The sequence below is a fragment of the Vitis riparia genome, chromosome 7 (genome assembly GCF_004353265.1).
Source record: "Vitis riparia cultivar Riparia Gloire de Montpellier isolate 1030 chromosome 7, EGFV_Vit.rip_1.0, whole genome shotgun sequence".
NCBI lineage: Eukaryota > Viridiplantae > Streptophyta > Magnoliopsida > Vitales > Vitaceae > Vitis > Vitis riparia.
Genome location: NC_048437.1, coordinates 28554733 through 28577015, shown reverse-complemented (window position 1 = coordinate 28577015; position 22283 = coordinate 28554733). Strand labels below are relative to the sequence as shown.

Below are 22283 nucleotides of genomic sequence, written 5' to 3'. Positions count from 1 at the left end.
GGTTCTTGGGGTGAATGGGTGAAATGATCTCAAACTATGTTTTGCTAAGAAGTGTAATATTCATATGGTTAAAGTTGGAAAATTTGAGATAAAAGCCAAAAAAATTAAAAATAAATAAATAAGAACAAGGTTAAAATTGGAAATTTTGAGAAAAAAGGCAAATAAAAAAAATGTAAATAAAGACAAAATTTTGAGAAAAAAAGAAGAAGATAAATGGATATAAAGTTAAAATTTTATTTTTATGTATATTTTTAAAACCATTTTATTGGAATGTAATAATATTATTATTAAGTCCCAAATGAATAATTCAAATTACGGTGATATGGAATATTATAAAAGATTTGATTAATTATCAATTAATGTTAATTAATTTTTTAAGAATTGATATTAGAGTGGGTCATGGTTTTGGTTCACAAGAACCTATATTAGAAATTTTGGATTAGATTAATCATTGAACCAAATAAAATATTAGATTTAGACCTAAAAATATTGTTTAGATTAATATTTTTATTTTTTAATGGTATAGAATTTTGTTTTTAATAATAAAAAAATAACAATTTTGCTTTATTAATGTGTAATAAAAGCTATAAATTAAATTATTATTTTATCCTATTATTAAACCAATAATTTTCATAAAATAGGATTTAAATGAATATTTTTAATAATAATTTTGTTTTATTAATGTGTAATAAAAGCTATAAATTAAATTATTATTTTATCTTATTATTAAACCAATAATTTTCATAAAATAGGATTTAAATGAATAAATAATTGGACCGTACAATAGAAGAGTAGAAAGACCAGAGAATCTTCGTGTCCCTTTCTTACATTATTGATAACAATAATATCAATAAATTATTGATAATAATAATAAAAAATATATATATATTTTTTTTGGGCGGGGATTGATGTTTTTTTCCTTGGCAATATAAAAGAGAGGACAGAGAAAACGAAGAGGCATAAGGTATTAAGGTGTAGGTCGATGTACGGATTTCAGACCGGGGAGTTTGTGGGCGTAGGATAGGCATCGTCGCCTACTGGGCGCATCTTAGCAGACTCTCTAAGCTTCACACCAACCAGCACCTGTTCGTCTCCCACTCCACTCCTCGCATCCGATTCTACCTTCGTCTCTCAATTTTATAGCATTCTCCATTTCCGAGAATCACTTTCTCCTCGTTTTCCTCACGAGTTTCGGTTTTCCATCTCAATTGATTATCACCTTTGCGATCGATTTCACCTTTCACTCTCAAAAGCCCTAATTCTCCATGCAAAGGAGGTAATTGAGGGCTTTTTTGGGTTCTAGAGCTTCGGGATGATTCCGTGGGGTGGCATCAGTTGCTGTTTGAGCGCAGCTGCTCTTTACCTTCTTGGAAGGAGCAGTGGAAGGTCAAGCCTCGCTACGTTTTTAGCATTTGGGTTTTGGTTTTTGTTTTTGTTTTTTGAATTTTATTTTTGGTTTGGTGGATGCAGGGATGCGGAGGCGTTGAAGTCGGTTACTCGAGTTCAGCAATTGAAGGATTTGGGTACGTGGATTGGGAATTTTGTTTTCTTAGAACCTTTCGGTTCTCCACTGTTTGGCTACTGGGAAAAGGGGGCAAAAATAACAGAAAGAAATTAAAGTTTGAGCTTTTCCTGTAAAAATGTAACACTCACCTCAACTATGCAGAGTGGTTGCCTTAGGGGCTGCACAATCGTAAAAACTCAACACAACTTTTTTTTATTTCCCCTCTTTTCTTTTCTTTTCTTTTCTTTTCTTTGTTATCCTTTCCTTTCCTGTCTTTTTTCTCTGGGGCGAAGTGATTTTGATTTATAGTGCTGTTGGTTGATGTGGGTCTTGGGCGTTCGGATGATTCTGCCACTTTGTTTCCTCCTGGTATTGCTCCATATTTTTCCTTTCAGCTATCGAATTGTTTTTATGACCTTCTTGTTCATCTTCCTTAGCTTGAGTTTTTGCAACTCGTGAGTCCCCTTTGCTGGTTTTGCCTTTGCAATTTTATTTTTCCTCAGCATCATTGGCTCCTTATTTTAAACTTCCTATTTCTGCATTGAAAAATGCTTTGATTGGGCTATTATTATGTGGCATTTGTCTTAGGTTTTTTTTTTAAAACTGACGTAACCGTGATAATGGCTAACATCATAATATAGTATGTGGAATCTTAATCTGAATTTCTCTAGAATGTTTTATGATATTGTTGCTTGATAGAACCTGATCTTGACATTCCTCTCTATTCTTATTTTGGATAATTTATTTACTAGAAGAAAGAAAAAAGAAAAAAAAGACTATGAGCTATATGCAACTCAATGTCTTATCATCCCAGCAATGCTTCTCATGATACAAAATTAACTGGCCTTAGAGGCACTTCAATTTGAAATTTTTGTGGGTCACTGAATGGATTATTATTAATGCATTGTGGGTTACCAAATTATGAGAGTTTTGTATTCTTTTTCCATTTCAGTACAGTTGCTAGATACAGCATGCAAAGTATTACCTTTAGTCGTTACGGTATCTGGAAGAGTTGGCTCTGACACACCAATCAAATGCGAGTATAGTGGGTTACGAGGTGTAATTGTGGAGGAAACGGTACTTAGATATTTTGTTTTATTTTATTTTTTTATTGCACATTTGATTTATATTGCAGTTTTTTTTAGTTGGTTTGATGACCTTCTCTATCTTGTTCAGGCAGAGCAACATTTTCTGAAACACAATGATGCTGGTTCGTGGATACAAGATTCGGCTTTGATGTTGTCCATGAGTAAAGAGGTTCCCTGGTACTTGGTGAGAAACGTCTCCTGGAAATAGTTATATCTGGGTTGTCTGTTTGTGGGACTAAATACTATCTTTCCCTCCTAAGTTCAAGGCTTGGAATATACCCTTATTCAACTTAGAATCTAAGGATTGGTTTGGAAGATCTATCTGATATGTTTTAATTCCTTTGTACTAGGATGATGACACAGGTCGGGCATATATAGTGGGAGCCCGAGGTGCCACGGGTTTGGTATTGACAGTTGGAAGTGAAGTGTTTGAGGAGTCAGGGAGATCCCTTGTACGTGGAACACTAGATTATCTCCAAGGTCTCAAGGTTTGTCCTATTCAGTGTTTGCAAATTAACTTAAAAGACACACACCTTTGCATGCATGTGCCGTTGTTTCAAGCTTAATTTTTGGCAATTATGTTTTTAAGATGCTCGGAGTGAAGCGAATTGAGCGGGTTCTTCCAACTGGCACACCTTTGACTGTTGTTGGTGAGGTATGTTTCACCACTTTACCAAATTGACAGATATTTCTTTGCATAGATATACACTGTTTCAATTGCTATCCACTTTAAGCGCATTATGTTGGTAAAAGAGTGACCAATGGTTTATAAAAAACCACTTGAGAGTGGAAAATAAATGAATTGTGATATAAATGTTTATATGCGGTGGTTAGACTAATGATTGAATCAGAATTGAATTTGGACTAGATTCAGATCAGGACCTGGGATTGGGGTAGCGAGGTAAAACAAAAGGCCAAAGAAGTGGTCATACGTGGGCATTAGGCTTCAACTTGAGCTGCTTGAGCCCGACCTAACTTGAAAAATGCAAACTCCATAAAAGGGATTACCATGTGGCTTAAGGTTGGGTTGGGAAACTTGCTAGCTTGAATCTAATCTGAATTAACCTAAGTGGTTGTGTGTGGTGGGCAGGGATGGGGTTGGCATTGGGATTGAGATGTAAATGAATGGCAAAATAAGTGGTTATATGTGGTGGGTAGGAATCTAACTTGAGTAGTTCAAGGCTAAACAATCCCCAAAATGCAAGCTTGGGTTAAGAAGCTGAAGTTGCTACCTGAGCTGAGATTGGGTCGGGATTTTTCCATTTTGGCTGACTTAAGCTGTACATGTGTTATCATTTTATCAATGTTTAATGTGATGTGTCCCACTGGCCACTGTTGTTAAATTATGCCTGGTGCTGTTGCTGAAGCACCTTACCTGTGTGAAGTGCAGGGACCTAAGCAAAGCTGCTGCTTAGGTGCTCATGCATATGCCTTGCAGCCAGGTGCTAAGGCACATTTGTGTTTGGCTCCCAACCAAAACAACATTGTTTTAGCTGCTGGTTTTCTTATTAAAAAAGCTGGGCAAAAAATGTTGTTTTGTGCTCTGTGTTTTCCTTTTTTAAAGTAAATAAGGAAAGACAATGTCTCTCCATGTTCTATTTTCTTTTTCTTTCCTTCTTTTTTTTTTTTTTTTAGAAAAGGTAAACAACATAATTTGCCTAAGCCTTCACCTTTATATATCCCCCTTCCCCCTAAATTTGACTCCTTTATAGCTCAAATATGCTAAGCTGAAGAAGAAAAAATGTGCCTGGAATGCCATGGCTTTCCTGAGTTTGGACAAATGTTTGCATTGTTGACAACTTAACAATTTTAAAATTTTTGGATGTTATTTTAGAGTTTGGACCAATGTTTTAGTTTTTGGACAAATATTCAAATTTTGACAACTTGACAATTTTAGATGATTGTTGATGATGTTTCCAAATTTGGACAACTTTTTTTTTTTTTTTGATAGGTAAAAAAAATTGTATATTAAGAAGAAAGATGCCAAAAAAGCACCTCAAAGTTTACAGAGGAAGTATACAAAGAGCGCCTAACAGCGTCACCAAAACGGAAAGTGGGACTAACAAAAAACAACGCCCCTCGTTGAGCCTCTAACCAATCCACAAAATCTACAATAGAGGAAGAACTTGGAACTATAAACAGGTTGGACCACGTCCAAAGATTACTAAGAAAAGTAAGTTTAATTCCTTGAACATACAACTCTTTGTTATCGAATACCCTCTTGTTCCTTTCTTTGCAGATTGTCCAAAATAGACACAATGGAGTAGCTCGCCAAACCTTTTTCCTTTTCTTACCCATAAAGGACCGATGCCAACTTGAGAGCAACTCTCTCACTAAAGAGGGCGACACCCAAGACACACCAAATAGAGAAAACAAAAGATGCCAAATAACTCGAGTCTTGTCATAATGGATAAGAATGCGATCAACCGATTCTTCCTCTTCATGACAACGAAAACATCTGTTTGCCATTGACCACTCTCTCCTCTTTAAATGATCCAATGTTAAGACTCTATCCTAAGTAGCCTCCATGCAAAGAAGCTCACCTCAGGTGGCACCCAAGAATTCCAAATGACTACAATTGGGAAATTTGAAGGACCACCCAACTCCAAAACATTATACAGAGCTTTAACAGAAAATTTACCACTCTTCTTCCCTACTCACACCAATCTATTCTTCTCATCATTGCTCACCTTCCACCTTTGTAATCTCAGGAAAAACCTTTCGACCATATCCACTTCCCAATCATTGACCCTCCTAGAGAAGCAGGGGCCCCAACATCCTCCATCAGAAGAATAGAATCTCGAAAAGCCACCTGACTCAAGGTCTACTCCTTTCTGTAAGAAACATTGCCAAAAACCTCCTATTCCATCTCTTCAAAAAAATCTTCAGAACTTTCAACTTCTTAGTCAAAATAAAACTGGAAAAGCCATACTCTTCAATCCCCACCCATCTATTTCTCAACAATTCTTTAAAACCCTCTGCCCTCAACTACATATTCTCAAATTTGAAAGGGATGAGACCTCTCCTTAATCCACCCCCATTCCAAATTTGGACAATTGCCTTGTTGGATGCTTTGTAAGTGGTGGATATGTGGAGTTTTGCATATTTCTTTTTTTTTTCTTTTTGTTGGAAATGGAAATTAGGATTGAATTTGGTGATCTATGATGAATGTTTTTGCATGCTGAGTTTATATAATTGCAAATTTTAATGCAATTTTTGTTGAATGCCTTTTTTAAATGCTTGAAACTTGATGTTTTTTCTTGTTTAGATTGAAACTTGGATCATATTTGGTGATATATGAGTAGATGACAAACATTACTATATTTGAATCAGGGATATTTTTATAGAATTGCATATTCCTGTGTACTTGGGGGTGCGCCCCCTTTTTTGATAGGTGCCATTTATAAATTATCTTTTGCCTATCAAAAACTATTTTGTAAAATTGTGGTTGCACATGTGACTTATGGTGTGCCTTACTTCAATTAGGCTTGTGCATTACTTTTAGGCTATAGGAAATCTTTGCACCTTGGTGTGCAGTGTGCCTTTTAGAATATAATACGTCCCTTTTCAAATGTATAATGTGTATTGCTTTAGTGTCAAATGAAATGCATTAGTATTTGTTTTTGCCAAAAATGAGGAAAAAAATTTGAAATTTATAATATTTTATAATATTAGCAATAAAAGTTAGGGTCTATAAAGCAAAAGATGAAGGTGGAATATGAATTAACTTTTCTGGAATTTATAAACATGAAAGAAACCTAAATTCAAATTGATTATCACTTTATCTTATATAAGATGATAATTTTTTTTGCCCAATATTTATCGCCAGTTTTGATTTCTTGCTTGCAAATAGTTTAACTTCTGTGCAAGTGTATTATAAACATGATAGGAAGCAGGGATTGCAAATGTTTTTTAATTTCTATCTATTTGCTGCAAGTTATAATACATTGCAAATATTTTAAATAAAAATATGAACTTGGTAGAAAATCTTAAATCAAATTGATATAAATTGTTTCTATTATATGTCTTTATTTTCTTTAAAAAAATTTATGCTGTTCTTTTGTATATGTTATTATGTATATCTGGCTAGGTGTATTATTTTGAAAACTCACTTTTTAGGTATGCTTGACTTATTGAGATGTCAATAATGGAGACTATATAAACTTAAAAAGCAATTTACCATGGAACCTGGCGAACTTGATGTTGGGTTGAAACCTCCAATTGGAAGTTCAGGGAAGAGGATTTGAAATCGGGTTGGCTTTCAACTTGACCCAATTCCCTGCCAGACTAATCTTGGGTAACAATGGAGATTCTGATATCATTATGATATATAACTAGGATTTTTATCAAGCCCTCATCGAGTTCCTTTTAGATTGGTCTATGGTCCTGCTAGGGTTGGTTAATTATTCATTTTAGGACTTCATAAATCATCTAAATTGTAGATGCCAGGATATAATTTTGCTGTTTTGGTGCAGTGGTGTTTTCTTCTTTATTTGGTGCCTCTTGTATGCCTCCACAAATTTTTTGTTTGCCTATCTAAAAGAGGAGGGGGGAGGGAGGAGATATTGTATGTTGATATTGATATCAATACATTATTCTTCTTCTTCAGAACTTTGTTGAGGAAGTTTTGACACCAATATTCTGATTATAAATTTTCATCAAAATTTTGTCTTATTCAGTAAACTTTTTCAAAGTAAAATTATTATGAGATTCAGATTCTTGTAAATGCTGTGCTGAGGCTCATGGATGCGAAGGATTTAATCAAGGATATGGCCCTAAATAGATTTTAATGGCAGCTATTATAATGGTCTGTACTTTGAGTCTGTAGACATTCTTGCTTTTTCTGGTGGTTGGGTCTTAAAACTTTATTTATTTTGTTCCCAATTCTTATAGCTACATTAAGAGGTTGAATGCTATGTTTAGCTTCTATTTATACTAGCTTCCATATAAGCAATTGAAGGTTTAAAGAACTTGTATGAGGAGATCTATATGATTGATCAGGTAGTTTTGATTGAATACCCCTTTTTTTTTTTGCAAATCTTATATACGTGTTTCTTTAATATATGATCAGGCTGTCAAAGATGATGTTGGAACAATTCGTATTCAGCGGCCCCATAAAGGACCATTTTATGTCTCTCCCAAAAGTATTGATCATCTTGTTGCAAATCTTGGCAAATGGGCAAGGTTGTACATATGATAACTTTTTTTTTGATAGACCGCATATGATACTTTTTCTTTTCTTTCTTTTCCTTTTCCTTACATGTATTTGTCCTCAGGTGGTACAGGTATGCCTCTCTGGGGTTTACAGTATTTGGAGTTTATCTGATTGCTAAGAGTGCTATCCAATATGTCATGGAAAGAAAGCGTTGTTGGGAATTGCGTAAAAGGTACCATTCACTGGTTTTGATTACTTACATAGGAAACTGACACATATATTGTTATCATTGCCCCCCGGTAAATGTTTCCATGTATGAATCGTCACTGATCTGGTGGTTCAATGTAGTGACTGGTAATAGGATGTCATAATAGTTGTGTTTTCTATCAGATGTTAGAAAAGGTTGTACCCCAAATTGGTTCCATTATGTCTTTGTTAGATCATATTTCCAATACATTTTTGTACCTTAGCAATGGTATGGTGCAGATGTAGTGTTCTTTACTCTCATTTATTTCATTCTGGAGGTTTTTAGGCTAGGTCTGGCCAGTGAAAAGGACATTCTGAAAATATTTTTTGAAAACATGTATCATTACTTGGATTCTTCCAGAATGAATATGTCTCTAACTTGTAATTGAATGAAGCCAATGTTTCAATTTTTTAGTTATTAAATTATAGTTTCCTGGTTCTGCATTTTGGCCTATAGACTGGTTTCTTACTTATCCCTCATGGTGAACTGAAAACTTTTGAGTGGTATAGCATACCATCATTATCAACAATGTGGTTTCCATTTTCTCCTGAAACAAACAAGCCTTAAAATACTCTTGTCTGTGCAGGGTTCTTGCTGCTGCTTCTAAAAAATCAGGGCAAGACAGTGAAGGTTACTGCCATATCTTTACCTTCTAATGTTCTTTATTTTTTTCCTTTGGGAAATAGTATTTAGAAGTTGCAAATGTTTTCCAGATCCTGATGAAAAGGATGAGAATGGATCAGATAATACGAAAAGGGACAGACTAATGCCTGATCTATGTGTGATCTGCCTAGAGCAGGAATACAATGCTGTTTTTGTCCCGTAAGCACTTCAACAACACTTCATTTTATTTTGGTACTGTTTGATGCTGGACCTATTTTTCATTTCTTGCCGCTTCTTTTTTCATTGTGTGTCATATTCACTCCAGAGGCATGGCAGCTGTGAGAATAAGAGAATTGGCCTGGTTTATTGCACATGCACTTGAACCCTTCATTTAATGTTTGTAGGACATATTTAATGCCAAATTTCAGCCTGTTAAAATTAGTCCTAACTCCTAAAACTTTCATAATCTGACAAATTAGGTGGTCATATCATCTGATCAGGTAATGTCTGGGTGATGAGATGGGCATATGCACGGGGAGGAAAGTTCTGTTGCCATGGGGGAACCCCACTACCCTGAGGCCAGGCTCTTCCTCTCATTTCTCATATGATTGTTGGTGCATGGTCAAACAGTGTTCTTGATATGCCTGTAATTCTTAGTCAGGAAAAATTGCTGCCTTTATCTTTCAAATTTGTTCTCTTTTTATATTTGTTGTGGGCAAGAAACATTACCGTCCATTGATGGTGATTCCTTACCCTTGGACGAGGTATCAACTTATAGTTCAGTTTCCACAGGGGGTTGACTTATAATTCAGTTTCCACAGGTTGTCTCCTTTGGTTTAAAATGCTATTTAAGACAAAAGGGAAAAAACAAAACTTTTCTTTTAACCATTTCTAGTTCTATTTATTGTTTGTTGACCTGTTCAGAATTTAAAATGAGCAAATGGTTTACTGTCCATGGTTCTCAGGTGTGGCCATATGTGCTGTTGTACAATGTGCTCTTCTCAGTTGACCAACTGTCCACTTTGCCGACGACGGATCGAGCAGGTAGTAAGGACTTTCCGTCACTAAAGCTGTGGCATGAGAGTGCAACCAGATGAGAACTTCAACCCATAAGTTTTACATATAAGAATCTGGAGATCAGAACTCATGATGATAATGGCATCAGATCACACAACTCTCATATCTGATTTCCTCTTTTAAGAAACCTTCTTCCAAAAACTGTTGTCTGTGGATTAATCATTTTCAATTGTCTTTTGGTTTGGTTTTTTCCCTTTTAACCTTCATTTGAAGTTGTAAATCCCCGATCAGAAACTTGACAACCATGTACATTGATGTCATAAATAGCAGTTAAGATACCCTCAACATTGTCTCCTTTTCTAATTGATTTAACCATGGTTTATGTTTTTTGTGACCCATGTTGGATACAAAAATATTTCATCTTGCCTGTCATGGCGGCCATGATTTCTTACAACCTGTCTAACTACTATATACTCCTGAAAACATTTCACTGAAACATAGATGCAGATATTGGGAAAACCATCATCCCCCTATCACCATTACACAATGTGAATGAACATTGGAATAGAAGAATCCATTTTCAGGAACAGTTTTGAGACCGAGTCCAGTCGCATCTGGGTTCTCATGGAAAAGAGATGGAAGGCATTTCTCTTTCTATATCAGACACAACTTCGTATGTGAAAAAGTTGCACTTTCTGTTCGGCAAGAACCCGAATTCGGCAGAGTGCCATGCTCCCAAGTCAAAAAGCATGCTGCTAAATCAGCAGTACAAGAGATTCTTACAGCTACTCACACTCCTTATCATCTGCTGGATTTTGAAACTCATTGGGAATCCACTGCCCACCTAGATGTTCATTCGTCCTAAGTCATCTCTCGATCCTTCCATCCATTTGATACAAAGTTGTCAGTGTTGTGTAGATTATGTAGAACAGCTATAAAGTATTGAATGACTAATTTCCCCCCTTAATCTCTTCTGCTTCCTTAGGCCTATTTCTTCAATATTTTAGAGAAAAAGTAGGAAAAGTGAGAATATGATCCCAGACCTTTATTTGTGGAAAATGGTAGAGCTTTCATACTATCAGACATTAGGAATCTTAAAAATACCTTTACTTAGTTTCCAAGCTTTGCAGTTGGTTGACACGAGGAATAGTGAGGACAAGCATCATTCTTCTTGTATATATACATGGATAAATGAGAGGCCCTTGTATTGTAGACTCATTCCACCCTCAGTTTCACCCTTTTGCATTCCTTCAAACTTTATAGCAGAGTTGCTCATTTGCTCTTCACGGATTGATGGAACAGCAGAGAGTCAGCAACATGCCCACTGGCCCTTGTGAGAAAATTTTCCAGGCACTCAATATTACCCCTGCTTTCAGATCAATGCGTCGTCTCTCATACCGGCCTCAATCTCCCATGCCTGAGAGGGCTCCAGCAAGACCACCTCCTGCAGCTGATCCTGCAGCTCCAAAAGTCCATCCAAAAACCAAACCGATTGCTCTGCAGCCACCCAATTCAGCAGTCCCCATCATCTTTGAGTCTACAGTTCATCCCACTCCAAACGAGAAAGAGAAGCTGGTGGTGAATGTCACAGCCAAGCCCAAGGGAGAGATGGCTGAACAGGAAAAGAAAGTTGCTGGGCAGGCAGTGAAAGCTACACAAAATAGTGAAGTGACACCATCCCAGGAGAAACCCAAGCCTGGAGCAGAGATGCCAACACCAAGTAAGGTAATTACCGAGCAGAGCAATAGACAAGGAGCCAAGGCTACACCAAAAGTTGAAACCAAAGGACCCCATATTTCAAACCAAGTGAAGCCTGTGCCCAAGGTGGAGACAGTTTCACGAGCAAAGCCGCTTCTAGATCAGGGACAACAGAAAGTTGTCACAAGAGACAATTCAATGGAACAAGGTAACAAAACTGTACCAAACAGTGGTGATCGGTTTGCTGAATTTATTAAAAATACCAAGATCAAAATGAGAGCTACATCAGATGTTGGAAAGAACAGTTCAGGGCCAGATAGTGCTAAGATTAAGATAAAGACTTCATCAAATGTTGGTGGTGGAAAGAGCTTCTCCTTTAAAAAATGAAAGAGCACGAGGCCACAGTGAAAGTATGAGGCCAGAATGAATGGCATTGTCTCAACAGTTGGTATACAAGATTTGGATGAATAATGGTTGTGATCTTGGTAGTTTGCAAGAGTGGGTCATCATAGTGTGTATGATTGTATAATTTTAAGTGTCTTTGCCATATTCTTTGGAATTTGTCTTACCTATTTCATTATCATATGAAATTGTGTATGTATTTATAAGTTTGAATAAATTTGGTCTTCGGTTTGTTGTCATTTTAAGACCCCCTTTTGCATATCTTCTATATTTGTTTCTCTAATTTATGGTTCAATACTAAGATTAGAAACATAGGTGGCATAATACAAGTGTTTTCTATGAGATGTTTTATAAGGGCTGTACCCCAAAGTGGTCCTTTCTATCATCTGTACTGGACCATATTTCATATGCATCTTTGGACAATAACAAAGAAAGATAGATTCTGAAATGATTTTTTTGGAGTTTTGAAGGCTGTGCTTTGCTAGAGAAAAGTAGGGTTTAACATGATTTTTTCGAAGCATATGTCATTATTCGGTTTCTAGCAAAAGATGAATATGAAATATACTCTTAATCAAGGAAGAGGACCAGCTTTGTTTCTTATTTATAGAAACTATTGGTTCCCTGGAATCTGTATTTTGGGATAAGGCAGATTTCTACCTCATTTTATATGATGAAAATACCAACAGTGTGTTACAAACTCCTCTTGTCAAAAGCAGTGATGAACTCACTTTCCTTGCTTGCATATTCTGTTGAAACAAACGGATTTTAAAGAACTCTTGTCAATGAAGGGTTCTTCGAGCTGCCAGACTAGTGCCTGCTCTGTCTGCAATCTGCCTAGAGCAAGAATAGAAAGCCAGTTTCGTCTCATAACTACTTCCAAGAACAACCTCAGATTGTTTTGGTACTGTTAAATGGTGGACTTAATAGCCTTTCCTGTCTCTTCATTTTTCTTTCTGGTGGCTGTGAGAATCAGAGAATTGGCTCACTTCACTCTGTATGCACTTGTATCGTTATCCAACCCCTCATTTGATGGTTGTAGAACATCTTGTATGCTATATGTCTGTCTGTTGAAATTAGTCCCAACTCATAACCTTTCATGATCTGAACAAATGGGATGGTAGTATCATCATCTAGTTTGGTTGATTTCGTTGTGATGAGATAGGGACAAATTGCTGGTTTAGTTTATTTCATGACTTTTCAGAATTTGAAGTGAGCAAATGTCATACTTTTTATGGTTTTCAGGGACGGTCATATGTGGAACACAAAAGTTCTACATGTATGCAAGTTTCCCATCTGATTTCCTCTGTTCAAGAATCTTCATAATGCAATTACCCTGTGGATTAATCCTAAACAAATTTCTTTTTCTTGGTTTTCTCCCTTTTTTTTTTTTTTTCCATTAGTCGTAAATATTTGTGTCTACCAGAAGCCTATATGCAGATTCTGTGAGAAAACCATCATTTCTGCTATGAAAAAGTCACTGGGGATAGTTTAGGCCAATGGTTTTGTTCTTTACAAGCTCCAAACCCAACTATCCAAGTGCAGGTTAAGCATGGAACCGTTCTTGGCCTCTAGTTTCAAAGGCAAGAGTACAAGAAAATCTGAGGGTGCTTCAGTTTTGGATTCAAATATGCTGTAACTGTTGGAGGATTCAAATTTTTCTGCACAATACCACCAGGTATTTAAAAGTTTGAAGTATCCGAAATGTGGAAGAACCAAGGTTTATTCTTTTCTTATATCAGAAGGTTTATTCTTTCCATACATTAGATTTCTAACATTCACACAAGAACTCAACCATTAAGATATTCATCTTTACAGTCTAGTAGGGTCATGTATGAACAAGTTCCAGTTTTGGCAGGACCCCAAGTTTTCCTCAGATTCGGTTTTCTGTCACAAGAGATATGCAAGTCCAACAAGCTTCCTCCCAGAATCCTTGAATTTTAGTCACTAAATCAAACAGTACAATTCCTCTTTTGTTGAGTTTTGACGTGGAATCTGGTACCCCTATCTTGATGTTGATCAAGGCATCTCCTGTAGTTTTGTCGGTTTCTTTCTGAAACAAAGCAATCAGTCTGTAAAATAGCTAGACCATGAAATGATTTGTCGTGAAATATTTTTATTCAAAGCCCAAGGAAAAAGAGGGGCAAGAAAAGTGAGAATTTGATCCCAAACCATTACATTATTATTACTTGGAAAGAACAGAGAGCTTTCTTATTAGTAAAGATCAAGAATCTTAGAAGTTCCTTCCTTCATTTCCAACCTCCGCTGCTGGTTTTCCCCACGAGGAACACGAGAACAAAGCATCATTCTTCCCTATATGATAAACACCTTCTACCCTCTTGACTCACTTGAACCACACAGGCCTGCTTAGTCTCATTTCAACCTGAGCCAAAACTTATAACAAACTTCCTCATTCCCTCTTCCATGGCACATAATCCAAGCAGCAGTGATCTTACTGGCCCATGCAAAAAAATTTTTGAGGCCATCACTGGCACTACTGCATTGAGAGCAATGCGCCGTGTTTCACTCAGGTCTCAAACTCCCAGGTCTAACATCCCTGCAACAAGCAAACTTCCCAAGTATGATCCTTCTGCAAAAGCCCTTATTTCTCTCCAGCTTCAACCTCCCAAGCCTGGCATCTCTACAGAAAGTCCACTTCCTATATCCATATCTGGTCCATCTGCAAAATCCCATCCTGGTCCTGAAAATGGGGAAGCAGCTGAAGTAATCCCCATCATGTTTGTGCCTGCAGATGAGAAAAAGAAGTCTAAGGTAGAGATGGCTGGACAGGAAAAGAATTTCCCACTCGCCATAATTGCTTCAGAGATGGCTGGCCAGGCAGCCAAAGCTAAACCACATACTGAATCAGCACTGGAGAAACTCAAGTCCAAGGCAGATATGGCTCGACTTGAAAAGCTAACTCCATGGCCAGGTAATCCTCAAGTAGCCAATGTTGCTCAGAAAACTGAACTTGAAGTACATGTCTCAGTGCAGGAGAAACTCAAGCCTGGAGTAGAGATGCCAACATCAAACAAGACTAAAACAAAAGTTGAAGCTGCAGCACCCCAAGTTTCATTGCAAGATAAACCAAAGCCCCAGGTGGAGTTACAACCAAAGCCGGTTGTTGAGCAGGGACAGAAGGAAGAAGGTAATATGACTGGACACCATAACATTGATCAGAGGAGTTCTGATTATATCAAACGTACAACGATTAAAATCAGAACTACATCAGATGTTGGAAAGAGCAATCTGGAAGCAGATAGTTCTAATACTAAGATGAAGGCAAAGACTACATCAAATGTTGGGGGTGGGAAGAGTGCCTCCTTTAAAAAATGAAGCGCATGAGCTACAATGGAAGTATAAGACTAGAATAAAGTAGAGTTTTCTCAAGAGTTGGGACAAGGGTTTGGGTGAATAATGGCTTGATCTTGGTAGTTTCCAAGAGTGTTGGGTCCTCATGGTTGTGTGCGCATTTATAACCTTTACTTGTATTTGCCATATTCTTTAGAATTGGCCTTCAATAATACATTATCATTGGACTTGTGTATGCTCCTAAACTGGTGAACTGTTTGATGATTGACCTATCAATCTGAATCCAGAGTATCCATATAAATCATCCACAGATCGATCTGAATAATCCAAATTTCACTTGCCATCTACCTTTCTTTGTTAGTTGGGGGTGGAGTTGCTGGTCTCTGATTGGAAATTTTGCATGGAATTAGTAGTTGCAAAATAGCAGTCAAGAGAGTTTCTAATCTATTTGCCATTGTACTGAAGTTTCTCAGGAAAATGACTGCAGGAATGGATGGTGAGCCCTCCTCTAGTCAAAATGCAGATACTCCTTATGATTGAGGTGGCTGCTGTCTGCTGATAGTTCAAAGATGGGACTGAGAATTTTGTATGGTGACATGTTTTTATAATGAAAAAACTAACCTTCACACACGTGAAGAAAGAAAATTGTTGAGGGGCCATGCCATGAAGGTGACTCTTTGGTGGGGTAGTGCCTTATTTCTTTTTGTCTGTTAAACGCCATATGAGGCTCAACTTCTAGCCCCATTGGAAGGTTGGGGGGGTCAGCATGGGAACCCTAAGTTCACATTTCTGCCCTTCCCACTACCCCACCCTCAGGGCATCATGCATTATTTTCTGACTTCTGTTCTGATATAAAATATTATTAGTCATGAGTCATGGCCCTTGCCCCAGTTTGTGGATGCCCACTGAGGCCCAACGCTTATACATTCAACACCATTTCCTTGCAAACATAACTGGAAGTCGAGCCCCATTAGCCTATGTCCTTGTGCTTATCTTTTGTGCTACCCCATTTCATCTTTGATGATTCTAAGACCTTGTGAAATACTTCTGGGATCAGATTATTCGTCGCATACCCTACGTTTCAGAAAATTAGGCCATGAGCCAAGTCAATATGCCATAATTAATTCCTTATGGGACAAGAACAGCTGGTTATTGTTCTGGCACTCAGACACCAACAAAGTCCAAACCACTCATTTTCTTGGCTCTTTCCCCCTCCATCATTTCCCTAACTGTGGTCCATTGCCAAGGACTAATTTCCCCATCACTGTTTTATCAAAAACCCGACTCTAAACGATAGAAAACAATCTTCAAACCACATTAGTACTCCCTTTGATTGCTGATATGAAAAGAAAAAAAAAAAAAGAATCCAAATTTTCCTTAATATTTTCCCACCAATTCTCAACAAAACAAAGTACCATATTCTTACAAGTTAGCCTTTAGAATTGTTGAAGGGCTAAGCAGACTTATGAATGCATCTTCTGATATCAAATCTTCAAACAGTTCCATTATAATAGTGTCTTGTTGGTATGCAGTCTCCACATTCTCTTCCACTTGGTACATATATTTAAATGCACTACATTATTATTGAAATGGTACTAATAATTAATAAATGCCAAGTGCCTAAAATTTTAACTAAGATGATTCAAGTCTTTGGAGAAGAGCAAGGGAGGTTGGGGAGCTTAGAATCTAATGTGGGTACTCATACATTATATATGACACATAACCTGAAAAATTTAGGGTCACCCTTTAAATAGTAGTTTAACCTCAAACCATGTTCCCTTGTAGGCATGCTTCATCTATGTATGTATTATTCTAATGAGTTGAATCTTCACAAATTTTAGTTTTTTTAAGCAAAGGTCAAGCCATGTTTCCACCAATCATCAAGCTGCATGGTCATCGGCGTGCCAGTTTCGCCATCACAATTTTTTTTATATATAATTTAAACAAAAGGCTTATAAAATTCAATGTCAAATTAGAAAAGAATGCTGCAGATAATTCAATTTGGAGATGGACTAATGTAGTTGCCAGAGGTTTAAGTGGTGGAAGGGTTGTATTCAAATGGCCCATGATGTTGTTAAAGAAGACTCTTCCTATTAATTTTTCCATGGGGGTGAGCTTTATTCAGCTTATTTTCCTTAAAGTCAACCAACTTTTATATCTATTTTCATTGTGTCTTAATTTTTTTTTTGACTTAATCGAGATGTTTGAATTGATAATGTTTATGACGTACAAGTTTTAATGATTTGAACCTTTTTGAGGCTTGGGTTTATGTATATATAAAGTTGAGTAATATAATTTTCAATTTACATCTTCGACAGACGTCTAATATGAAAAGGTATGAAGAGGCATGAAGGGTGTTATTGATTTTTATTAAGATGGACACCTTAACATGAAAAGGTATGGAGAGAGATTTTGGGGGAGAAAACATTTTTCCTACATAGAGTTGAAAGAGATGGGTCTGTTTCACAAACAAATTCCAAAGCAATGGTTTCCCATTTGAGGGAGGAGATTCCATAACAAATGGGGAAGAGACTAAACCCCCTGCTTGACCATATCTCTCAACCAAAAAAGTGTTCAAAAAGTGAAGTCATTTTGAAGCCAAACCTCATGACTCTCCTCTCCATCCACACAAACCTAACTTCCTCTATCTCTTTGGTGGTGATATGAATGAATCCAAAAAAAGACTTCAATGAATGAAATAACCTCCCAACCCCACAACCCCAAATGGAGTCTACATCACACCCCATCTTTACATTTATTGAAAAAAAAGAAAGAAAAGAAAAAGGAAAAACCCCATTCCAACTAAAACCCCTTGACATCAATGAAGTCACCCAAAAGCCCTTCTAGTAGCTCCATCCCAAAAAGTGGGTCATTAGCCTTAAATTTTACTTAGGGTTTATGAGTAGAAATGAATTAATATAAATTATATTTTATGGAAAATTCTATGATATCGATTCGGTATTTTACTAAACTTTAGTATATATTAATAAATATAAAAAAATAAAGGAATAAAATACAAATACAATTTTCAAGCTACAAACAAATGAGATATCACTTTTGTTATGGTTTTGGAAATATTAAACAATAAACCCCCCATACTTCACTATCAACAATTTCACTAAAGTTTGCATCATCAACACATTAAAGAAAGAAAAAGGGCATGTGGGTAGTGAATTTGGATGGTTGAAGGTTCTTTTGATGAGGTGTGTGGAGGAGTCTCCACCGTCCAAGTAAAGAGAGAAAAGGTGGGCACAAGCACATTAAAAGTATGAGAGAGAGAGAGAGAGAGAGAGAGAGAGAGAGAGGGAGAGAAAGAGAGAGAGAGTCTATTATATTGTTTGTACAGTAGTTTTGGCAAGATTCTTGATAACTGTAACCATCTTTGGGATTCAGACCATGAAATATAAACGGTGAAAGATGTGATTCATGCCCACCATCCATCCTCATTTATATTTTCAAAAATATTATTACTTTCATATGTCCTTTTCACAACCTGCATATGAACCTTCCAAAATTTTAATATTTTTTTTTTAAATTTAACCTCCCTTCTTTTTATTCTTTTTTTTTTAATTTTCATTAAAACGAGTTTCATGCGATATCCCATATAAGATATAAGATAAAATTCTTAGATTCCTATTAATCTTATAAGTGTATTTTAAAATTATGAAAACCTTTTAGGTTTAATTCTTAATAATATAAAATAAAATATTTTCAAATAATATTTTTAAATTGTTTTTTATTATTTTAACTTGTTTGTTTAAAACTATTTTAAAAATAATTACAGAATGATTAAAAATAAAATATTAGATATAAAAATTATTTTAAAAATATATATGTTAAAAACATTTTACGTTTTCAAATAAATTTTTATTTTACAAAATATTAAAAAACAATTTTTAAAAATCATTTTTAAAAACTATTTTTCAGAATTTTTTTTCAAAAACAATTATCAAATAAGTCTAAATTTGGTATTTCTTTAAGAAATTGTACAAATGTGTGAATTTTTATTTAGTTGACATGACTTTGATCAAATCATACTAAAACAACAATACTATAATTTTTATTTATTATTTTTGACACATATCAAGCTTTCAACTACTATTAAGTTGGGAAATCAATTAAAAATTATTAAGATATTTCTATTTGGATGGTTAATATCAAAACTTAGATGGTATTTTTAGCTTTTTCTATTCAGTAAAAAAAATAAACACCATCTAAGACATTATTTATTTATTTATTTATTTTATTTCAAATCTAAAATTAAGATATTTTAAAGAATAATAAATCTTGTATCTAAAATTTGAATTCTACCTCTATACAAAATTTAGATAAATCCAAACCTCAAGTAAATAAAAATATCACTTAAATACTATTCATGATGTACAATAAATGAAGGTTGTTGGATTTAAACCTTCTAGACAGTCAAACAATCAACATGTTTTGCCTTAATTATCATGGGGTAAATTTCCCATTATGGAAAACAAAAATGCCTAATGGACAAAGAAATTAATTGGTCAAAATTGAATTGATGTGGGAAAATTTCCCATTATGGAAAACCCAAAAAAAAAAAAGAAAAAAAAATTGAAAAAGAAAATGTGGGTAAGTGAATGGGGGTGATGCAAATTTGACCTCCTACCAGGGTTTGTGGGTGGAAGACATGGGATGGTCTCAATCCAAATTGGGGGGTACTTTTAACATGGACCTCTCATGTTTACCCTTGACTTTTAGGCCATAAAGGTAAATGGAATCAAGCCCCCCACCTCCACCCCCAGCCCCCCACACACACCCACACTCTTTCATTCTTGGAGGGCTCCCTCAGCTTGGCTTTGCCCACACCCCATTTGATTCTTTTATGCCTCCCAAGAATCAAATAAAGCTTAGTTTCCAAGCCTAATGAAGCAAGTTCCTCCACACAAAAAGGAGCCCTTTCTCACCTTCTTTTCCCACACCAACCCACATTTTCATGGAAAGCAAAAGCAAACTGCATCCTATGCTTCTCCCTTTTGTTTTGATGTCAAATACCCAAAAAGAAAATAAAAATAAAAATTAATCCTTCGAGAAATGGACACATAAGTAGATCATTTAGAGATTAGTAATTCCCTTTAGGGGTCCAAAATCAGAACATTATCTTATCCATCTAACTTATAAGTTAAATTGCACTCTCTTCTTCCTACACTTGTAGTTTGGGAATAAAGGAGGCAAGATTTCGAATTAACTATACTTGCAATAATGCAAACATTATTATTATTCTGATCCCTCGACATCTTTAGAAGATAAAATTTATAAAATTTATTTATTATAAAAAAATTTAATATGAAATGAATGTTACTCTATGCTTTTCCTGAATAAAAAATTATTACGATAATTAAAAGTCATTCGATTAATTATAGATAAAAATCCATTTTCATCTTGTGCCATTGATATAGGCTTTTAATTTTTTTTCAAGGCATATATGTTGAAGAATCCATGGGCATTTTCAATCTAGTTGAAGAAATTATAAGCCTTTAATGCTAATCATATGCTTTTATCATCAATAATCTTGTATATTTTAATAAGTTTTTAAATAATTTTTTTTAACAAGGTATAATAAACAAATTCCTCACATTTTGTAAAATAAATAAATAAATAAATAAAATATTTTGTAGGATGAGAAAAAAAGAAAAAGAAAAAAGCAATAAATAGGAAAGCCCATGAGTCCATGACCATTAATGAAAGAAAGATTTGTTTTTCCACTTTTGAGCAAAATTTGTGGGGAACAAATACACCAAAGCCCTTTACAAACCCAAGCTTTTGAGGGAAGAGATGTGGAGAGCCGAGCCGAACAAGGAGGAGAACAACCGGCGGCTGAAACGTCGTCGTTTCGAGCGTCTCTTTAGTCTTTGTTCTTTAGGTGGTGGTAAGAATATCGTCGGCATGTGCGCATTAGAAGGTTTTGGTGGCCACAACGACAACAACCTCAGACGCACTGTGGTGGAGCGTGGGTCCCACACACCTTCCCTTCCTCGCCTCCTAGCCAACGAAAGAGGCTCCCCTTTTGTGGGCCCCCACCACCTAACAACGCTTTCCTACTGTGCATTGCCCCTACACACATGGCATCCTATGCTTCGTCCATGTCATTGCCAACTTGGTCACTCTTAATTACCCTTATGCCCCTACCCTTCTTATCATAATTTTTTATTATTAATCATCATCTATTTTTATTTTTATTTTAAAATAAAAAATCATATGAAGGTAGAAAAATTTATAAAATGTCTTTAAAAATTATTTGTAATAATTTTTTTTAATCCATTTTAAAAGTAATTTAAGAAAAATTATTTTCTCAATATGTTATTTTTTATTTTAGAAATAAAAAAAAAAAGATGTGAATCAAAGTTGACACCTTTCTCAAAAAGCATTTTTTAATGCTTATGAAAACATTTTCTTGTCAAAATTGGGTATTCCATGAATTTTTTAAAATTATTTAGGTAATTACTTGATAAATATCTTTTCTAAAAATCAATTTTTATTGTGTAGTATATTACCAAAAATATTATCAAAATACTTTTATAAATTTATATCTAAATACTAAATAATTTTTAAAAAAATTTTCTAATGAAAAATATTACTAAAAAAGAATTTTAATCATAAATACTTAAATTAACTTTTTACTTATTTGACTCACATTTTTATAAATAAAATGATTAATAATTTGAATTAAGATGATATTATAAATTATTTAATTAAATTAAATATATTAAAGTTTGTGCCTAAGGTAATATAGGGCAGAAAAGAAAACATTTTTAAGGGATTCAAATCATGTAAGAATATTAATTCTACATGTCTTAATTTGTCATTTCATGACATTTCATAGATAAATTTTAATGACATTACCATGTAATAAATGCATCATAATTAATTAAATTTTATTGAGGGTTTATTTTTCTTGTAAAAATTAAGGAGTTGACTGGCATTAATTATGCCTAATTATGGCAGGTTTAAAAAGTTACTTTTTATGGTTTATTTATTATTTTTTTATTTTTTAAATTTATTTTGTATTATTGCATGGCCTCGGCTCACTAATTTCCACGTGCAAGATTTGCCCCAAAAAAAAACCCAACGGTTTTGGTGGGTCTAGGGGCAGATGCGTACTTTCACATGGTCACGGTGCTTACCATTCTCCCCAACCCAACAAACGTTCAGTTCAATTTGCCACGTCAGGAGTCCGTCAGGTGCCATGGCGACAAGTGGGTTCCATGGGTACGGACATCGCAAATCAAATAT

At 35.3% G+C, this 22283-nt stretch overlaps 1 protein-coding gene across 1 annotated transcript; it reads left to right on the top strand.

Moving 5' to 3' along the window:
- Positions 1 to 966: 966 nt before the first annotated feature.
- LOC117918562 (E3 ubiquitin-protein ligase SP1) lies at positions 967 to 9968 on the top strand. The gene is made up of 11 exons (XM_034835309.1): positions 967 to 1386; positions 1471 to 1523; positions 2457 to 2581; positions 2681 to 2776; positions 2943 to 3080; positions 3182 to 3247; positions 7664 to 7776; positions 7869 to 7979; positions 8581 to 8624; positions 8708 to 8816; positions 9563 to 9968. The coding sequence occupies exons 1-11, from the start codon at positions 1313 to 1315 to the stop codon at positions 9663 to 9665; spliced, it is 1032 nt and encodes a 343-aa protein (XP_034691200.1). The 5' UTR covers positions 967 to 1312; the 3' UTR covers positions 9666 to 9968.
- The last annotated feature ends 12315 nt before the right edge of the window (positions 9969 to 22283 follow it).